General features: G+C 38.7%; 1 protein-coding gene across 1 annotated transcript in view; it reads right to left on the bottom strand.

Moving 5' to 3' along the window:
• The window catches only part of PSMD2 (proteasome 26S subunit ubiquitin receptor, non-ATPase 2), a 1,781,804-nt gene extending 1,766,295 nt beyond the window's left edge, over nt 1-15,509 (bottom strand). Inside the window, exon 1 of the mRNA XM_044070442.1 lies at nt 15,294-15,509. Coding sequence (XP_043926377.1) covers nt 15,294-15,428 — 135 coding nt within the window. The 5' untranslated portion in view covers nt 15,429-15,509. The remainder of the gene's footprint in view (nt 1-15,293) is intronic.
• Nucleotides 15,510-22,509: the final 7,000 nt, after the last annotated feature.

Below are 22,509 nucleotides of genomic sequence, written 5' to 3' on the forward strand. Positions count from 1 at the left end.
GCTATGCACAATACCTATTAACACAGCCAGCGTTGTTGACAGGTGAATCTCTAAACTACAATGCAGGTGATCCACGGTCAATTACAGGAGCCTGCATTGTAGTTGGAGATTTACCTGTGTCAACAACGCTGGTATCTACAGGAGCCGGCGCAGGGAAGATGCCATGCCTTTGCTTTTGGGCGGCTGCCACAACCCTTAAGAGAAGAGATGGAAGCAAATGTAACCTGGGATTGTGCATTCAGATCACCAAACCACCACCTGGTGTCAGACTTCCCAGCATATGTATGGAAGTGTGCACATTTGTGGAGATGGTATACTGGTCCCTGCAGTGACTTGGTTCACACATCATCCTGCACGAGGGTGGGATTAGGGCAATACGATCAAACCTCCCTGAAGGCTGCTGGAATGTCAGTTCCTGAGGTAGATTCATGCCCATGAGAAACGAACAAGCTGATGTGGGGCACAGAAACAGTGATGGTCAGCAAGCAAACAGGACAAAAAGTGATATACAGGACAAAATACCTATTACTGCACAAACAGGATACAAAAAAATTCCTAACCAAGTTATAAAATTCTGTTGCACATAATGCTAATGGGAAAGCAATTTAAAGCATTTTAAAAACTACTCATTATCATTACTATTATCACTATTTACTATTCTGGAAAAATAGATTTAGCATTGAAGAGGTGAAAAAAGAATAAACATCAAGAAAAAATAGCAGTGACTATAATGTTAGCTTCAAGCTGCAAGGCGCTCCTCGTTAATACATATGAAAAATGTACTGTAACTGTACTGTACTAACCATCACTATTTAGTATAATGATTTAGTTTAGTAGCACTTGTCTAGGTCACAATACCTTAACGAAAACAAGAGGTTTTCATAATAATCATGCTGCTTGCTAGAAAAACTCTAACTGAAACAACATCTTGGACTTGTGCATGCATTCAAGCCTGCATAAAAGGAGAGTCTTAATCTCTCACTCTGGTATTGCCACAAGATGTAGGAAAATCCTATGCTGACTCAAGTTTAAATCAACAGGTCACAGCTCCACTCCTGCAATCATACAAACACAATATCTAAAAAAAAATTTACACTTCTTGAGGATAAACCAGTCCCCCATTTTACAGGTTCTACTCTGTTGAGGAATTAGTATGTTACACTATCATTCCATCAGTACGAAAGAATGATCAGAAAGATGCACTACAACTTTTCCCTGGTATCATGGTAAAACTCACCTCAGATGAAGATGAAATCAATTCTGGCTTTATGCTAATACGTTGATCTGCACGTCAGGCACACTACAGTTAATATAATGAAGCACCTCTTGAGCTAGCCTAACACTGTGTGACCCACAGTCGTGTCTACCTGTAAAACATAGTATTTCAACCAGTAACACATCTAAGCAAGACAGTTCGGTACTTTTCCGTTATCGGGGCAACATTCGAAATGCGCAAATGTACACAGGACATAGAACCAGTAAGGTCAAACAGCATTTCTTTTAGAAAAATAATGTTCCTCATTTGCTGTCTGACTGCTATTAATGCAGGTTATCCAGTAATATAATGGAAACTGACTGCCATTAGTTCTGCCCCAGCACTGAAAGAGATAATTTTCTCGGCATACGTGTATCGTCAAGTGAATGCAGGACCGGCGTTTATGCAGGACCGTTTTGGTAATTCGTTGAAATTCACCTTAAAAAAAGTGAAATACATCTTTTACATGCTGTTGTAACCACCTCGGAAAAGTACATTTTCGGCACCTGCAATCTACATAGGGGAAATTACAGTCACCTGTGGAATCTCTCAACTTGAAATAAACATTAAAAACAGCGTTCATTGACAGTCTGAAGATGAAATACAGACAAGAAAAACTTGTGGGACTATAAAAACATGTATAACATATATATTGACAACTGCACCCAACTTCACCACTGAACAACTGCAGAAAGAACTGTAGAAAGGAGCTCCTCAGAAATTATGTCACCTCTTACATACGAACAGCTTAAAGAACCATTAATGTAATAACTGCCAACTAATGAAAATTAAGACTTACGAGGTAATAAAGTGTATGACAACTTTTATTACAGTGAGTGACATATGTAAAAAAATCATATTAAGTGATTGAACCAACATCTGTTAAACTTTGTTGGTTGTGTGTTCTGTGCACATTCGCAGCTCACCGACCGCATTTTCATTGTTGCCCCGATAACGGAAAAGTACCAACAGTTCATTAATTTCATATTCTGAAAAAAAAAAAAAAAAATACTGGAAAATAAAACAGACTACAGCTCTAAACTATGTACCAACACACAAACTAGTCCAGCAATATCCATATTTATGGGGACAAGATAAAATGAAGTACAAAGGAGTATGGATTAAAAATGATTCAGTTACATCAGCTAAGGATATGTGGGAAGAGACTAAACAAAAGATAATGTAAAAACTTAAGAAAATTGAAGTTCTTGCCTATGGATATCGATAGCAAAACAAAAGTAGTAAAAAATGTTTTAGTCACTTTAGTTTTATACACAGGTCAGGCATATTTTTATCAACAATAGAATAAAAAGAGTTGTAAGATTTTATTTGGGGAGAAGGAGGGCAAGAGTCAACTGGGATAAGCTGACACTCCAAAAGAACAAGGAGGTTTAGGGTTACCTGATTTGAAGGAATATTTTAGAGCTACAGGGTTAAAGTAGTTATACATAACACAAGCAGAAAGTCACAAGTCAACCTGGAAAGGGAGGATGTTGAAACGGGGTGGGGCTGTAATTCAAGAAATAAAGAATGGGATTTTGAACACAAATTTCTAAGAGAAACTTTATGAATATAATACCCTGTATGACAGCAATTATGGGTACAGAGAACAGACAAGAGGGGGCTGGTAAGAACCAAGGTATCAGGAACAAATAACTAGAGAAGGAAAGGTGATAGAAGGGGAGGAGGTAAAGAAAACATTTGGACTGCAGGCTAATGATTTATACCAATCACTGATAGGGAAAACAGAGTATAGTCAGAGTATAGTCAAAGAAAAAGGGATAGTGGAATCCTAAATGAAAGACCTGCACTGGTTAAGTTTTTAACTGAATGCAGACAGAAGCAGCTATTAAAAAAGGAATAATTAGTAAAGCATATGAAATATTGCATGATAACTACAGGAATCAATCAGCAAAGACTTGGAAGAGAGATTAGATAAGCAATTCAATCAATTTAACAAGTCTAGTCTGCAAAGCTATGGAGAGGGTCATAATGGAGCTCATAAACAAAGATATAGGGGACTTGCAGACATTGGACCCAACCCAGTTTGGCTTCGTCAAGGAAGATCATGCCTTTTGAACTTGGTCGACTTCTTCGAAACAGTCACCAAGGCCATTGATGAGGGAAAGGCAGTCCATACAGCCTACCTTGACCTTGCAAAGGCTTTCGACACAATACCCCACTCGGGTATTGTAGAAAAACTTACCAGCTTAAATGTAAACCCATATGTCACAAGATGGGTTGCAAACTGGCTTAAGGACAGAACCCACAGGGTTAGAGTTGCTGGCGCTATGTCAGACTCCAAGCCGGTCACAAGTGGTGTCCCACAGGGCTCGGTCCTTGGCCCCCTATTGTTCGGCATCTACTTCTCAGAAGTACAGGCCAACATGGGAGGACTGTGGCTGACAAAGTTTGCAGACGACTGCAAACTGGGCGCCATAGTGGAAAGTGCATCGGACACTGATATCCTTCAGAAGGGACTCACGGAAACATATAGCTGGTGCCAGAGCCATGGCCTGAAGTTAAACGCCAAAAAATGTATAGTCATACCCTTCGGGAAAAACAAGGTAACCCCAAGCTACCATATAGGTGGCAATCCACTAAGCACAGAAGAGGTTATCAGGGACCTGGGGACCCAGGTTGACAGTGGCCTTTCTTTTGACACTCGCGTTGCTAAAGTGGTTAGAAAGACCTTCTACATTGCCCACCTGATCATGAAGGGATTCACATCCAGATCTAGTGAGGTCATTGTTCCCCTGTACTCTTCACTTATCAGACCAATGATCGAGTACAATGCCCCATTCGGGATGTATCTCATCCATCTGCAGCAATTGGAGAGACCCCAAAAGTTCCTCACCAAAAGGATAAAGGGACTCCAAAATCTGTCATATGTTGCCAGATTGAAGAAACTCCAGCTCTATTCAGTCGCATACCATCTGCTCACAGGTGACATGTGCCTGACATACAAGGCCATGTCCAACCCGGAATTAATGGACATGCTCCACCTCAAAAAATCCAAATCCACCAAAACCACTAGAGCAAGCGACTTAAACCTTAGCACGGATATAAATAGGACGTGCTGGAGGGATTGATTTATCACTCAGAGACTCCCTATGCTGTGGAATAAAACCCGTGGTAGAGCACCTCGCTGGCTCTGTTCAAGAGAAATCTTGACCTGTGGATGGGAGATCGTAGGTTTACCCCGGGAATCATCTCTGTGTCATTGCTAGACAGAGGCACAACAAACTAATGGGCACAGTATTTTTTCATATAAGGGGTGGCGTAAGCCACAAAAATTTGGGCTAGGCTTATAAATGCCTTAGGGCAGATAGTGAATTATAGGTTCATAGGTTTATACTAGGCTAACACACAATGGGAGGACATGTATACAGCTCCCAAATATCCAACAAGGTCTAGAAAATTTAGGATTTTTACCTGGAAGTGTTGCATAGATACTTTTATACCTCAAGCAGACTCCACAGAAATTTTCCTCAGGTAGAGGGCAAGTGTTGGAGGTAAGACATGGAAGAAAGAGATAACTGGGGACATATGTTTTGAGAGGGTAATGCGTTGGCAGACTAAAAATTTCCCTAGAGTACTCTGTTCCGAATACTTGGTGAGCAAAGGAGCATAACTAAGGAAATTAATTTTTTGAGATGGGATACAGGATTGGGAGGGTGGCCTAATGGTTAAGGTGTTTGCCTTACAAACACAAGGTGCAGGGTTTGAGTCTCACAAGGGATAATTGGCTAGGCTTAAAAATGGCTCGCAAGGGCAGTTAGCCTAGTACTAATCTATGAACCTATGAATCTGAAATGGCTACCCATTGTAAGGTCTTGTTAACTTTAATGCTGGTGGCTGCCAAAAAATATTTTACTAGAAAATGTAAACAAAAATCTAATCCAACTATGCTTGAAGTAGTGAATACTACAGAGATAAGAGAACAGGAAATGCGATTTTTGGGAAGGAGTTGGAGTTAATATCAAAAGAAATGGAAACAGTGTGAATACATGCAGAAAAATGGTTTTGGAGGACAAATAAAGTTTAAGAAAAGGCGAGAATTGAAAAAAAAAAAAAAAATCTTTCGCATAACATCGAACACCATCAGGCAGTCAAAAATTGTTTGTGCAACAGCACTGTGTTTTTTTCTCACGTAAGAAATTATATTTCCATCTTAAAAAAATATAAAATATCCTAATCTCTTACTCAACCTATGTATCAGTGAATGCCAAAAACACAAATTCTATTTTAATAGTATATTTTTCTACCATTTAACATAAATTAGTCAAAATACATGAACAGCCATACACATTAAATAATCTTAGAGTCTTTTCAATACACAGAGGCTGGGCAAGAAAAGTATAACTCTAGTTTACAAGTACCAAAGATGAATCCACCTCCAAAATAGTAAGACCGGTACTTCCACTGTCTCAGGTTCAGCCAATAATCTGACATGTGAACAGTCCAAACCTCAATGCAATACAAAAGTTAAAAGTACACGGCAAAAAAGTGCTTTCGTCTTGAGACACAAGACTTCATCAGATGCCTTCTTGTTAAAAATCACACTCCTTATATATAGTCATAGCAATCTTAATTAAAACAATAATTATCAAATTAACTAATAACCATACACACTTATTTAAATATAAACATCCGTAAAGATTGAACCCCTTTATACCTGAGCCCTTCACCTTTCACCTTTAACACAGGTTTAATAGTAATGTAGTCATTTAAACCAGGAAAAAACATTAGATTTAAACCTTAACTGCCAATTCAGTTCTTTATTTAATATCATATTTTTCATGTCTTCTCCTCTGGGGTTACTCTTAATTACTTCTAAAATTCCAAATTTAAAACCTACAAAATTCCTGCAAGTTAATGAATGTTTATATAATGAGTTTTTGTCTTCTTTCATTTTGATGTCATGGAAGTGTTCGTATATTCTATCTTTTAAAGCCCTTTCTGTCTTACCGACATAGAATGCTGAACCACCTCCACAAATTGCCAGGTATATTAACATCTTAGTGTTACAATTCCCACTACAAAAAAATACACAAGGGGTAGTGGCCTTTTTTACCCCAGAACTGTTCAAACCGGAGTACTCAAACTCTCTTAAAAATTTTTACCAGTTCTAAAAGAAAATATAGGATCCTCTCCCACCACCTCAAACATCTTTGTTCACTTTTAAAATACTCCCATTAGCCTTAACAATGTCCATAATCGGGTTAGTCGGTTGGTTAAATTCCATTACACATGCCTTCCGATAATTTGTGTCTTTTCCTTTATTTATTTATCTAAGCCAGTACCTAAAAGAGGCATGTACTTCTTACCCCAACCTTTATAAACATCATCCAGACTTTCACAAATTTCTCTCTCAGGGTAACCTTTTGATAAAAACATTTAATTTTAAAAATGTGTCCTTTAAAACTTCCATATCACAGGTCAACCTAGCAATCCTGACTGCCTGCCCCTTTATCAAATTATTTTTCTGACTATGAGGGTGATTGCTAAAATAATGCAGGTAACTATTCCACCATTTTTCCTTTCTATGTATTTCAGATTTAAAACCATCTGTTGTCTGTGAAATGGTTACATCCAGGCAATTTATACTCTCCTCCACTGATGTGGAAGCTTGAAGAAACTGGTGCAACTATTAAGATATGCCATAAACTTAGCCACACTTTTCTCATCCCCCTCCCATAAAACAAAAATATCGTCCAAAAATATTACAAATAGATGTATGTGTTTGGAAAAGGGGCAATTAAATACATATTGATGTTCCCATCCAAGCATCACAAGGTTTGCATAAGTGGGGGCACAGGCTGCCACCATATCCACTACACTGATTTGCTGATAATATCCATCTTGAAAATGGATGCAACTGTTGTCAAGTACAACTTCCATTAATTCAGTAATCAAATCAATCTTTTCTACTGGCAATGTAAAAAACCTGTGTAAAATATCACAAAAATATCAGTGCCCTTCATTTCTTGGAATAGCCGTGAACAGGTTCTTGACATCTATTGTCAAGAAACCAAGGCCCCGTTTCCAAACATCAGGTCTTAATTTACCCAAGAATTCCCAGGAATCCTTAATTAAATGGACAGCTTTAAATACAATTTCTTTGGTCCAGTAATCCATATAAACCGCCATAGGGTGGGTTTTGGAGCCTCTGGTCCAATAATCCATATAAACCGCCATAGGGTGGGTTTTGGAGCCTCTTGCCGACACAATTGGTCTAAAAGGTGGATCACTTATGCACCTTTGGGATGCCAAAGATGTTTGGAATTGCAGGATTCAATGGTTTCAAAAAATAATAACCCTGCCCATCAATCCTCTCTTCCAATAAGTATTCTTCCAGTAAATAATCTCTCCTACTATAAGCTATTGTAATTTCATTCCTAGAAACTGGGGAATACGTGTCATTCCCTAACAAATTTGTCAAGGCATTCTTATATTCCTCCGCACCATATAACACCACCCCACCTCCTTTGTCAGGTTTCATTATACGTAAATACTATCGTTTTTTTTAACGCCTGTAATAACAATTTTTCCTGGTTACTTAAATTAGAAAATCCTTTTATTTTCTTGTTTTAGCTGTATACCTTGTATATCTCCTCAGATACACATTTTTCAAATACCTGCAGTGTGGGGTGCAAGGGTGGATTATACGTGCCCATTATTCTCACGTCATTATTACCAGTATTGTGCAGTGTTTTTATTGTTGATTTTGCTTTTAATAATCTGACGTGCAGAATACAAAAGGGAAGGTGAAGCTGGCACCAACTCAAGTCAGTTCCCACAGGGGGAAAGTGCAGGTTAGTCCAGGTATCTGTGATGTGGTACGAATCCCCGCTCTTAGCGGGGGAAAATGGCTAGTGGCTAGGAATCACTTTTGTTGAAGACTTAACAAGCAAATGCACTTAGAAATCCAACTCTATTTGCCTCGGTTGTCCTATGCAGGTCAAACTCAGGAACCACAAATAGCGATTTCACTTCCAATTTCCACACAAAAGGAACAAACGAGTCAAAAAACTCTTATCACCACTAAAATAAATAAGTAATATGGTGGACGAGTAGTGAATTATGAGAATAAAAAGTTCAAGTAATAACTGCATGGGAATTTCTTTAGCAGCAGCATAGATGTTCAGCACTGATGCTACACAAGGTATGGTATAAAAGTGCCACAGCAAATAAATGCAAGAGAGTATCCTGTTAGTGTACAGCACGATGAAAAAGATGTATAAAAAAATACAACATTTTTTTACTCCATGGAAACATTTACGGTAAGAAAAGAGATTTTCAAATAAATGATGGTAGGAGGATAGCTGTGCTTAGGACAGCAAGTATTTGGCATGGAAAGAATAAGCAAGCATTTAGCTTTATTTATTTTAAGTTTGATAACCTGGGAAGTCCACTAGGCCAAGAGCAGCCCATTTTCAGTGGATGCCTGGGGAGAAAAGTTCCACAATAATTGCAAGTTACATTTCACATATTACAAAAGGACGTAGCTCATACAGTTAATTAAACATTTACAGATAAGCTCCATGACATTTGCAATTGGCTTGTCACAATGTTACAAAAATGAAAAAACATAATTCAATACAGAAATTTCAACATTTACACAAAGTGAATATTTTTGTTATAAACTCAATTGTAAGTTTAACATTTCAAAATACATAGCTACTAGCCACTAGTAGGTTAGGAAAATATTAGGCATGGGGAGGGTAATAGTATGTTTGAGATGGGAGAGTATAGTACAATAGATATTATACATAAAATTTGTTTTTGGTACGGGAGGGATTGTTTTTGGGTGGGATGAAGTAATAGTAGAAGTAGTTAGAGGAGTCAGTGCAAGGTGAAATGAGGGGGGGGGGGTTTAAGTTGGAGTGTGGCAAGGGCATTCCCATTTGGAAGAAAGATGAGAGAGTAGCCAAGATTTGAAATTTGTATGGTTAGGTAGGTTGCGTAGGCGTGTGACAAGAGCGTGTTCCACAGTTTAGCTAAGGAGTGGGACAGCAGTAGATGGCCAGGAGGTCGTGCAGGTTTGTGGACCTGAAGGAGAGTTTGGTTTTTGGATCTGATTGAGCGGTTGGGAATGTAAGGTTTTAAGGAAGTAGCAAGAGCTGGGCAGTTGACAAGTTTAAAGATAAGCTTGTGGGCAATGGCGAGTTGTAGGTAACTGAAGTAGTTGGGTAGCTCAAGCCACTTGAAGGTGAGGAGGGAGTGGCAGGGGTCGGATGAGTTTTTTGAATTGGTTGCAAACTTGAGATCTTGTGGTAGCAGAATTCAAGTTTGGACCAAAGGCCAAGATGGAGATTTCGGGGCACCATACATAAGGGAGGGGAGTAGGAAGGTGGATGCAAGAGTTTGACAGGTAGAGGGGCTTAGGAAGTGGTTGTGCCTATAGAGGAAACCTAACCTTTAGTGAGTTTTCTTGCTTACGGAGCAGATGTGGGTGTCAAATTTTAGTTCTTCATTAAGAATGATGCCAAAAAGCTTGGTGCTGTGAACAAATCCAAGGAGGGTGTTGTTTTGGCTCTGTATGGTGAATGTGGATTTGTCAATGGAGTTTTTGGTACAGGAAAAAAAAAAAGTTTGGTTTTATTTGCATTTAGTGCCAGATGGTTAGACTCCATCCAGATTTCTGTTCTGGAGAAGGCTAGTTGGGTTTTTGCTAGGAGCTCTGAGGGGGAGAGGGTTGAGCAGATGATGAATTGGTGAAAGTTGTTAATGAATAGGTTGAAGAGAAGAGGGCCAAGAACAGAACCTTGTGGGACACCTGTGGGTGTGGGAAGGAAGGGGGAGGTTGAAGTTTTCCAATGGACAGTTTATTGGCAGTTGGACAACCAGATGACTGTTGTGGGAGAGAGGTGTAGGGTGGAGAGTTGGGATATAAGTAGGGTGTGTGAGATAGTGTGAAAGGCCTTTGACAGATCTACGAATAGTGTGGATACGAACTTGCCCGAGTCGCATTCGAGGTTTATAGTTTCAAGAAAGGAAAGAAGGGCAGTCATGGTGCTATGGCGGAACCAGTGTTGGGTAGGGGAGAGGAGATTGTTTAGTGTTAGGTATGCCAGGAGTTGCGCTTGTACTGTTTTCTCTAGTATTTTAGAAAGAGGGGAAAAGGATGGCAATAAGCCTGAAGTTGATGGTATCAGTATTTGGGAAAATGTAAGCATGGCGCCAGATAGAAGGAACGCATGATTCTTTTATGGATATATTTATAAGAATAGAGATGGGACAGACAATGCTGTCAGCAGATTGAGGAAGGTGGGTGGAAGGTTGTCAGGTGCATTGCGATAGGGTTTGAGTAGAAGTCTTCTTATAGTGCTTGTGGGAAATGGGCTTGAGGCAGAAGGATGATGACTGGGTTGGTGGTGGAGGAGGGGGGCGGGAAGGAGGCTAACAGTTTAGCTATGCAGTCTATGAAGAATGAGTTGAACTGGCTGGCTGTTTCGAGGTGGGAGAGGCTGAGGTCTGGGCAGGGGTTTTCTTTGTTGCCAAGATGCAGCATGGATGAGATGGAGTCCCAGAATTTTTGGGGATCTGTTGAGTGCAAGGACTGGAGTTTGGAGTAGTGGACTTCGCGGTCTTTAATTATTATTTTTTTTCTGCAGAGTTTCGCAGTTGCTTATACCCTAGAAGGATGTTAAGGTTTTTATGTTTTTGATATTGTTTCCATTTTTTGTCTCTTTGGTGCAAGGCTTGTTTAGTATCTTTAGATAACCATGGGCAGGGATTGGTTTTGATGCGGTTGGTTTGGGGGGGGGGGGGGGTTGCTGACTGAGAAGGGTTAGGAATGAATGGTTAACATAGGAAATGACATCATCTAGAGGAAGGGTTTTTAGAGGGGAGCAGACAGTATGCTTTATGCATTCAGAGAAGGTTAAAAGGGTTGAAAGAAGAGAGGTTGAGGGTTTGGATGTAGTGGTGTTTATGCAGTGAAGATGGGAGATGGTCGGCGAAGGCTGGTAGGATCAGGTAAAAGTTCCAGCTTTGGTGATGAGGTTTGGGTGAGTTGTTAGGATCCAGTCAATGACGGTACCATCTTTATTTGGTCTGGTTGGAGATAGTACTAGTTGGGAGAAGTTGTACAGGTTGACTGTCTGGGACAGGGCTTCAGAGTTAACAGTATTCCATTTGATGTTGGTATCACAGAGTATATAGGTTTCATTTTTTATATTGGAGGAGACTTTATAGGTGGAGAGACAGAAGGTGCGAGACACACGACAACAACACGCATCAGCAGCCTTTAGAGCTACAAGATGCTAAAAAACACCCCTCATCAACATAGCAAAATATAAATGCTTCCATTTGTCTGACATAACATAACCTAATCTATCCAACCTTCTCCATCTCTCAGCCTACCCAAGGCTATTTCAACCTTTACATTTTACTTTATTAGCAAGAATCTTAGTTGCACCCAGTTTGTTAATTATTTTACCTACTGCTATAAAACCTTCCTCACTTCTCAGGCTGACCGAAAATGGCCCATTAGAATCACTGCTCTACCCCAGTTAGACAATATTAAATGAATAAAAAGGTATGGCAGTATGCATCAGCAGCTTTTCCTTATTTCAATATTTTAGGGCATACATCATCAAGCCTTACAAGTACAGGCTGGACAGCTACAGCAAGCTCTATCAGCAGGTTTACAAGAATATATTACTCAAATGTAGTGATTCTGTTATCAGTAGTTTTCACAGCAAAATGCTGAGCAGCTATAATACTACTAATCAGCAAAAATACATTAGGCCCACAGTTCAACTTAGCAACACACTGAACAGCTACATACTGGACAGTTAACAGGCCATTCCTTTACCAATTTTACATCTACATACTGAACAATACCACTCATCAGCAGTCTTTGCAGAAAATATACAAAGCAACTAATAAGTCTACAAGGTTACACCCCTGCTCATTAGTATTACTCATCACTGCTAGACATTTACAGTGCTACCCATTGAGACAGACTTTACAGCTACAGTCCAGTCAACTACAGTGATACCAGCAATATTTACTGCTAATTACCTATATTCTCCCCCATGCAATTCTGCTCATTCCTAAGCTCCTCGTTCAGATCCACTGTACAAGTCGCAGACAAGAAACTGTGTATCACAAAGATGAATAAAAAACTCAACTGGATTACTATTAAAAACTGGTTACTGAACTAACACATGTAATTGAATATTTACATTAAAAAACTTAACTAACTTGCAATTAAAACTATTTCTCTAAATTTTACATTCAGCCAAAACAATAATAAACTACGACGACAATTTTGTCAGATTTCATTTGTCGGTGTTGCTGTTGCAGATCAGTGTGGCTGAGGGCATGTTTGCACTGCCCAAGGGATTTGAATGACAACAAACCTCAGAAAATCAAAAAGGGAAAATGGAAGACTGGAAAACAATATCTGAACATTAAGGTTATGTGCAAGTAATGTCAATGGAATGATGACCACACACACATTTCGCAGTGTTGCCTCTTTCTTTTTTTTTTTCTTTAAAGAAGTTAAACACTTTTTCCAAAGTAATAAATATGTAAAAGATGACCGCAAGTGAGCAACTGACTGGCATAGCACAATAGTGCCTAAAAATACTACTCAGACAGCAATCTAATTTGCAGAATTGGCAGTGAATTTTTGACTAAAGATATCTGAAGTCAACATACAAGATTTCTCAGCTGAAATCAGTGTAGGGAAAAAAAAAAACAAACAAAAAAATTAACATGCAACATATGAGAGTAATCCGCCTCACAGGGTTAAGCAAGCTCTTACAATAAATTAAAAATATTTTATTAAAATAAAAGTAAAAAGCAACTCTACATGGAACCACATACGTACACGTAGTTAAGCTTAAGTATATAAATAAGCATGGTTTTCATGTAAAACCACATGAAAGCAGGCAATTAACAAGCTGTGTGTGCACATCTGTGTGCCATCCTTATTACTAAGCCTGCCATCCATAATTTCAGTTGTAATATAGTCTTGTTAATTGTGCTGCTTTGATAATTAATTAAATGTTTGTGGTTTGACATCCACAAAACAACCATACCAGCAAATGTACTTTTACCTCAATGCTAACTGTAAATACCAAGCTGGGGAATGCAGCACCTCTCTCCATTTAGAGATAGCATTTTGGGGTTAACTGTGGAGCCAGTCCTCCAACAAACGGTACGAACAAAAAGTATAGTTTTAGGATACGGATGCTGTGACATATAATTGTAACTTCTCTAATTAAACTCCCTATGCTGGGGACGGGGTAGGTGTTCCAGAATAATTTCATAAATCCTGTACATTGTTTTATATACAGCAAATTCTGCAAATGGGGCACCTCAATTTAAAAATAAATACTAACATTTTCAGCAAACACATACGTACAGATAAAAAAACTATTCTAAAACAATAGCTGGTAATGTTTTACTTATCTAGCCCTCTTACCTTGGTAAGCACAACTCAAGAAATTTTTGTGAAGACTACTTACACTTTTTCTTAATTTGGGCAAACTTATAAGCAGTATCAGCTCCTTGTCAGGGGGCAGAGGGCTTGAGCCCTGAAAAACATTTTGGGAAGGTTACTAAAACTCATCCTACAAGCAGTATTCCCATTTTGCCAATCTATACAATGTATAAGACTGCATTTAACACTTGTATCAATCAGTTTTATAAAAATTTCAAATATTTATATAATTAGTTAAAAATTCAAATGTACAACGGTGTGCAAACACAAATTTAACCCCATCGAATTACATCACAGTCAACTACTGTAGCAAGGATGCAAACCTGAAACAAATCATATAACTAGATGTGTACTCAATTTTAAAAGAAAAGGCAACACTAACTTGCGTGCTGAATACATTTTCAGTCTAGGCTGGCCACTTGTCTGTACATTGCAATAATCTCACTGCTGTTACTGCAATCAGACAAATAATCAAAGCAAATGACAAGTAGACTAGAAAACAAACAGAACGGTAAACCACAATCTACACACCGGATAAGTTAATTCGACGTTCGAGTTTATGAACTCTTTCAACAAAAAGTTCAAGTTTTAGCAGTGCTTTGCAATGCAACGACTCAAGGCAATTTGTTGACATATTATCAGTACGGACTGGAAAAGAAATCAAATAAATCTACAGGAGTACTCTACAGAAATAAGCCATGGCTAATAACATTATAATAACGTATGGTGGCCCAGATAGTTATCAAATAAAATCTGCAGCAGTGCCAAACAACCAGAGATGTATTTCAGTCAACCAGGGTTACCACCTGTCCCACTTTGCGAGGGACAGTCCCTCTTTGGGCAGTTGTGTCCTGACAAAAAAAATTAAAAATGGCAAATGTCCTGAGATTTTAGGACAAAGTTATTTCCTATATTTTATGTAATAGTTGTATAAAACAGTTATTCTGTATCTAAAATACCTAAATGTTATAAGAAACAGAATAAGCAACTAAAATGCTACAAGAATAAGCTTTTATTTAGGCAAAAAAGTTAAGTTCTATCCTTTGTACTGACTGTGGGTATGTGTCGGCCTGTAAAATTTGATGTTTGACCCAAAAATGTCCCACTTTGACCATTTGAAAAGGTGGCAACCCTACAGTCAACCAGAGATGTATCTCAGTCGTCTAATGTAAGTGACAGCTTTGTGCAAAACAGACATTAAATACAAACAATGCACTCAGTAACTCACACATTCCCTGCAGGGTTCGGTCGGGGAAACCGCAACTTCACTTTTGAAGCTGTGATACATAGACCAAATAGCAATGACAGTATTTTACTGTCAGACATTATTTCTGTTGGGTGTTCTTAACAATAACCAACACGGAAAAACAAAAGATCAAGATTCTGAATGACAAGTCTCGCCAGCAGAGAAACCCATAAAACCCTGCCAGGGATAATACCATGGGCACAAACTCATCATATACATTCAGCGTGCTCTAACTGAATACTTTTAGTTCCCTTGGCCCTGCGTGACTCAGGTGATTAGTTTACTGAAGAGCCAAGTATTCTACAGCTATACCAATAAGCTAGCCTCACCAGTTCTTGCTCCTTCTCTTTGTCAGTCGCTGCTCCTGAAGTTCCAGAATCCTTCTTCTCCTTTCCACCAGCTGCTGAAGTTACTGCAGGCTGGGTTTTCTCTTCCTTTGATGACTTACTATCTCCACCCGCCATTGTGTCAAGCAAGTTTACAGTCTCCGGGATCTACTAACGCGGTGTTCCATGGGAGCCGGTAACTGACCAATAACTGGAATGAAAGAGGTTAAAGAACACACCAAAGACTCCAAGGCGAGTGAACTATAGTTTCTCAGCCGAGAGAAAGTAATATGTTTTGTTGACATCTGGCGCTTGTGGTGCTGCATTGCAGTTTGTAATTTCCGGCCATAACACGCATGTATGTTACCTGAATAATTTGCGTATTATCCCTTAAACAAGAGCGCACGTGACATAAGATAAATCCGTTTTCCGTCTCACACTTGGGGTGTATCATACGTGTATCGCTCACCTTCTTTTTTACCTGGACTGATCATGACTGTCAAATATCTCTTTCCAAAATGTGAAACAAATTAATATAGCTGCTACTGAGGAGTAAATGACCAAAACATGGGACACTTATTAAGTTTCAACAAGGATATTTACTGCATGGCTATTTTTTTTCGTAGTCTATAGTTTTTTTGATGCCCAACTTGTACAGCTGTTTTCTGCACTGATTGATACATTTACTCAAAGCAGGAAATAAAATGCAGCATAAGCAGTATTTAGCCTGCTGCAGAGACCATCCTGGATTAAATAGTAACTGAACTAAGTGAGAGTTTGAGTAATTACTGTAAAAACTTGGTAGTTTAGATCACTTGTGCCAGAGCTGTATCATAATCAAGTGGTGCTGTAGTCTAGAGTAATTGATCAACCCCCCCCCCCGCCGCCATTCTAGTGTCCCATTACTTAGACATTTCTTCTTCTCAGTTACCATGAACACTGTTCTAACCTGTCATTGAGCATACTATTTTCGTATTTACTTCTACAGTAATTACAGATATTTGGATTTAATTTAAAACCTTTATTTCAAATTTTATAGCACAAACACTGATAGCCATTTGCCAAACAAAACAATACAGTCTCACAATGAAAACAGACTTAACCATGAGCAATAGTAGACATCTCTGCCCTTGAAACTCATTAAATGAAACTGCATTAAAACCCACGTTCGTAGAAAATGTATTTGGCTAGTGGCAGTGTGATGCTCCTGCACTGGCCCACTAATCAGGGAGCCTCAATCCTCACCACTGGCAGCAGTGGGGGATGTACACAGTGGGAGGATGACAAGTACACACACAGTAAAGTGCAATTTCCCTTAAGAGCACATAGAGATCAGAGTCAGTCTGGGGCTGGTTTCTCCCTCTTTCTCCAGATCCCCAATAAGACTCCCTACTGGCACAGCTATAGAGTTGAGATCTCAGCTGAGTGGCCAAGCTAAGATCTCCAGCATCCTCTCTGTCCAACCAGTGCTTCATGTCCCTGCCCAAGTAGCTGACATACACACACACACACTTTGAGGTTTGATTTATATACAAACACACACACACACACACACCTGGGAAAAGCTAGCACAGGTTTACTAACTATGCCCCCTTCTGCCCAGACTATAAAGTAGTTTCCCTTGCCACCAACCACTACTTATCAGTTACCACGAGGTCCTTAACAAAGGGTGTCCAATCGTACTGTGTAATGTTACTATTATCCAAATGGTAGTCTGACCAAGAGCAAGGCTATTTAGGAATGGTCTGTACAGTGTCACCAAATAGATATGCAAGTACCCTAAGAGCTTAAATATGTCTCACAAATATCAGCCACAAATATATGTTTAAATATATTTAATAATAAATAATAAAAGAACAAAACAATACTCAGTAAATCAACACAGTAACTTCAGAGTTCAAAATCACAGGAAATATTTAAAACAACATTGCAGGACAATCTCAAATAAATACAGAAAACATGTAAACTAATCTTTACAATATTCCTATCTGAATCTAGAAAGAGTTACTGTGCCCTAGAACCTTACTTACAGCAAGGCAAGTGCAGATTTGATGATGAGTGGATGTTCTTCCTAGGTCCAAGACAAAATACAAAATGCCCAGTCTCTCTCTGAGATAGTTCTTAAATTAATATAAAATATTACTGCTGGGTTAGCTTGGATGACATCACTTTTTGCCACCTGACTTTAGTTCCTAAGCTAACCCCCAGTGTCCAACATTTAACATCTCTGTGTGAAAAATACACAGCCTTCAGATGTTTTCTCAGAGCTGTGCAGTTGCTAGGAAGTCATGAAGCAATAAAGCACTTCTGCATCTCAAACCTAGCAATTACTTTTCTTCCAAGACAATACAAAAACCTCTAGCTCTAGACATTGTGTCTGCTACTGAACTGAAACTGAGAGATAACATCTTTTGTTTATGGCCCAGCTATAAAGTAACTTAACCTCAACTATTCTTAAGTTTTGCAAGTTAATCTTCTGTGTCCTAGTAGGGTACACCGTGGATATATCTTTGAAGCTCAGTACTGTACAAACCCTGTTCAACACATACTTTTGTATCAGCAGTTTAATATACATATAACATACAGCTCTAATACATATCATTATTTACAGAATTCCAGATAGCTGTGCTGGCAGTATTTCCTTCTGTCACACTTCTACATAAATCATATTAACATTCACAAATGATATATAATTAGTTACACAATTCCAGATAGCTGGGCTGGCAGTGTGACAGGCAGATTAAGTGTACCTTTAGGCTGTATTCAAACCATGCGCCCCTGCACATATCTTTAGGGGCATGCATAAATGCATGCTTTTTTTTAATTCACCTTCCTGCTTGTATTAAATTATATTCCTTGTTTAATACAAAACCACCTGTTAATGTTCATTTTAAATTTGTAGATTTTTACATTTTTTCTAGTAAGTAGTCAAGCAAATCTTGTGAATCAATAATGATAAAACAATGCATTTCAGAACATTTCAACGATAAAAGGCCACTTAAACTGCTGTCATTATAATCCACCATCATCATTTAATATGCACAGTCTATGCAGAAGTAAACATCATCTGAATGATTCCACATTAAATATAACTGTAATTAATGAACGTATAGCTGTTGGCAAACAATATTTCAGTAAGTTAATCTACAAATTTAGTGCCTGCTACCATTGAAGAATACATTTCCTATGTTACATAAAAAAATGGTGTGTGTGTGTCAGCAATCAATCTACCTACTATAGGAAGAGAACCCCAAAGTGTTCTGCAAAAAAAAAAAAAAAAAGCAAGTATGCTACCTGTTGCACCACTGACACTGAACAACATATCTATGAAACTGTGTGACTGACAATGACAGACTGTAATCCTCAGTAATTTATAAAACAAACAAACAAACAAAAAGAAATAAAATTAAAGGAAACATGGTGGTTGGTGTGGAGGTTTAAGGTACTTGCTTGCCAATAATTAAGATCAGGGTTTGACCCTGAGCAAATTCACTTAACTAGACAGTACCCTTAACTGGGGCATTTCACACACACCTCTCAACTGTGCAGATTTTTGCCTCATATTTTTGGTCTGTTCCTCATAAAATTTGTGGTTTTCTGGTAAATCACTCAGGACTGATGTCACTAAATAATGACATACATTTGAGTTTCAAACTTCATATCCATCCGAAAATGCATGCTAACAAGAATCCCATTATTCTAGCAACTTTCTAAGTTTATAAGAGGAATATATAAAATGTACCTATTTTTCAGCCTTTGTCCTCCCCTTACTTTTGGCTTTGTCCAGATTTCTTACAGTAAGAGGTTGAGAGGTATCACGAGCGGGCGCGCACACACACACACACACACACACACACACACACACACACACACACACACACATTCACCTTCTACTTACAGCTTGGCTGCTGCTCTGTATCTCTGCAATCTGTTAGCATAGTTTTTTAATGGGACTTGCTGTGCTGTGTTGTGATGGAAGTTGCACTCCACTAAATTGTTACCTGTGCAAATGTCTTAAATCTCCTGTGGTATCCCCAAACTTCCCAGAACTCCTATATCTACCTTGTGAACATTATGCAGCATCAACTGGTCTAAACTAGCATACACTACATTTTGACACTATACTAAACACAGCAGCAAAAGGAGGTCAGACAAATAGCACATAGAAACCCTTAATACATCAGGACCATCTTTTTATATCTGGCAAAATCCTGTTCAGGGGTGACTCCATAGTTAGACACACACATGCTACACTCACCAGGCTGAGCAAAAACAAAGTGATGGTTAGCTGACTCTCTTGTGCCAGAATCCACAGTGTCACTAAGGGCCCTCAATGACCTGATCATTGTGTATGTGGGTGTGAATGCCTTGAGACACACATTCTTGGATCATATGAAAAGAGACATGATGGAATTCTCAGAATATGTATCAGAAATGGGTGTGAAACTAGAACTGAGCAGTTTACTACCACTGCCAAGAATGATGCCTCAATACAAACAAGCTATAATTGACTTTAATTTTTGGCTCAGCTGTTGGTGTCATTCGATGGGGTTCCAACAAATATCAGCCTGGAAGATTATTGACACTCCAACTGCTATGCTAGTGGTGGCTTGCATGTCTCCCCTCATAGCTTCAATATATTCGCCAAGACTTTTTATTCCAACATAATGCCTCTTTTAGGCAAGTCAGTCTCCTCAAATTACCTACATAGCCAATCAAAATTAAAATGATACTAAGGGCTACTGGCAAGGAATGAGAATTATGCTGGCATATATTTATATTCCATCTAAAACTACTACAATGAAGCTTAAAAAATTTGGGGAGAAATAATTAGCTTTCAGCAGGGAATATTACTTATAGGCGGAGACTGGAGTTTCATTTGTAACAATGAGGATGTAATTATAACAAAAGAAGGTAGATTTCTGAAGAAATTTATGAAAACATTTGGTATGAAAGACATGAATTCAATAGTAGGAACTCTGCGAGAATGTACATATTATTCCAAAAGGTACAATAACTAGGCTAGACTTTACAGAAACTATATTTCATGGGAACATGTCCATTTAATTGAGAACTTTGATGCACATCCAATAGCTATTTCAGATCATGCACCAATAATTACTAAGATAAAAAGGCAGGGTAATGAAGTAAAGACTCTCCAGCTACCTGTTAAAAAGAGAGGAATTTAAGAAATGGGTAGCAGAAATTATCTGGGCGTTATTAGGGAAGATAGAAAGTACACCGGAAGTTATAGCTAGTGAGTGGATAAAAATGGAAGTGGAATTTAAAAATAGATTAGAAATAAAATAAAAGAGATCTGTTTAAAAATAAGACTTTTTTAGAGGGACTGTCAAAGGTTAAAGTATTACAAAATAAGGAGAATCTCAGAGAAGAAAAGGATGTGCAAGTGCACAGTACTAAAGAGCAACTGGATAATATACATGTGGTTAGAAAGACAGCAGTTTTGTTTGTGTCTTTCGGCTTTTCCCGGTTAGGGGTCACCACAGCGGAACTCCGGTCCGCTAATGATTGGTAGTGGATTTTTATGTACCGGGTTACCAGCCTTGATGCACAACCTTCAATGAAGGCATGCCCCATCCATGTATGCCTCCACACAGAAGACGCTCTAGCTGAGAATCGAATGGGACAACGTCTTGCTATGAGGCAACAACGCTACCGCAGCACCACCACCGCAGTATCCGGTTAGAAAGACTGCAGTTAAGCAAGTTTTTTTTTGATAATAACTCTAGAGCACAAAAACATTTGCCACAACAACTTGGGCAACAGATGGTAGAAAGAGTTTTTGCCAAACTTAGGGAGTTTATAACAAGAAAAATAACCACAGATTCTGCAGAAGTATTAGAGATTTGTTGGATATTTTATGAACATTTGTATAAAGAGGAGAAGTATGGAAATAAAGAAAAAGCACAAATGGAAATATTTATGGAAGACTTAAATATGCCAAGGTTAGAGGTAGATGAGGCTCAACAACTAACAATTAAAACATGAGGAGATGTATACCAAACTACAGGAATAGACAGTATTCTGGTAGACGTTTGGAGGTTAGAGGGAAGAAAGTGATAAAGATCTGAAAGATTTTATTCAACAGTATTTTAAAATGGTATATGTCATATAATCAAACTTCCAAAATTTCGAACACCATATGTTTGAATTTGGAAGTTCGAAATATGACAACAACGAAACCTCAGAACAGCAAATTTTTTCCCAGGGAAGAAATTCGCTGTTCCAAAAAACACACACATAATACAAGCACACCAAAAACCTAATAAACCTACACTACACCTTACATACACAACTGTCTATGCACTAACCTTAACCCAAGGCCTAACCCTAAGGTCCATCACTATCGCACACTTACCTTACCCGCATCCTAACCCTAAAGTCCGTCACTATCGCACACTTACCTTACCCGCGCCCTAACCCTAAAGTCCATCACTATCTCACACTTACCTTACCCTGACCCTAAAGTCCGTCACTATCACACACTTACCTTACCCACGCCCTAACCCTAATGTCCATCACTTTCGTACACTTACCTTACCCGCACCCTAAGACCAACGTCTGTCATACTCACACACTTACCTTAACCCGATCCATAACTTTCACACCACAGTACAGAAAATGTAGAAGCCAAGGAAACAGCCAACCGAATTCTTTCCCTGGGAAAGAATTCGGATTTCCGCGGCTTCAACATTTCTATTTTTCAAACTTCTCCGTTCGATCTTCCAATACTCGACATTTAGGATGGTCGATTAAATAACAGATACCCTTTTAAAAGGAGGGAAGGCACCAACATCCTGGAAAAAAAAGCTGGGGTGCCTATAATACCTAAAGAAGGTAAAGACTTATCTCATCCAACTTGATATATGCCCATCTCAATTTTAAAGCACGATTATACAGTGTTTATGTCTATAACGGAAAAAGAATGGCAAAGGTGATGCCAGAATTGATAGATATGGATCAATGTGGTATGGTGGAGGGGTTGGCAAACATTTGACAACATTAATAGAACAATGATCATCCAGGGAAAAGCAAAATGTAGGAAAATACATTTGTTTTTGGTGGGTCTTGATACAGAGAAAGCATTCAACTGGGATTTTATGAGTAGGGCGGTGGAAGCATTTGCATTTCCTGATTGAATGGTAAGGTTAATTAGAAGGATATATGAAGGATCAGAGGCAAAAATCAAAGTCTCTGA

The sequence above is a fragment of the Protopterus annectens genome, chromosome 4.part1 (genome assembly GCF_019279795.1).
Source record: "Protopterus annectens isolate FY-2018-M chromosome 4.part1, PAN1.0, whole genome shotgun sequence".
Classification (NCBI taxonomy): Eukaryota; Metazoa; Chordata; order Ceratodontiformes; family Protopteridae; genus Protopterus; species Protopterus annectens.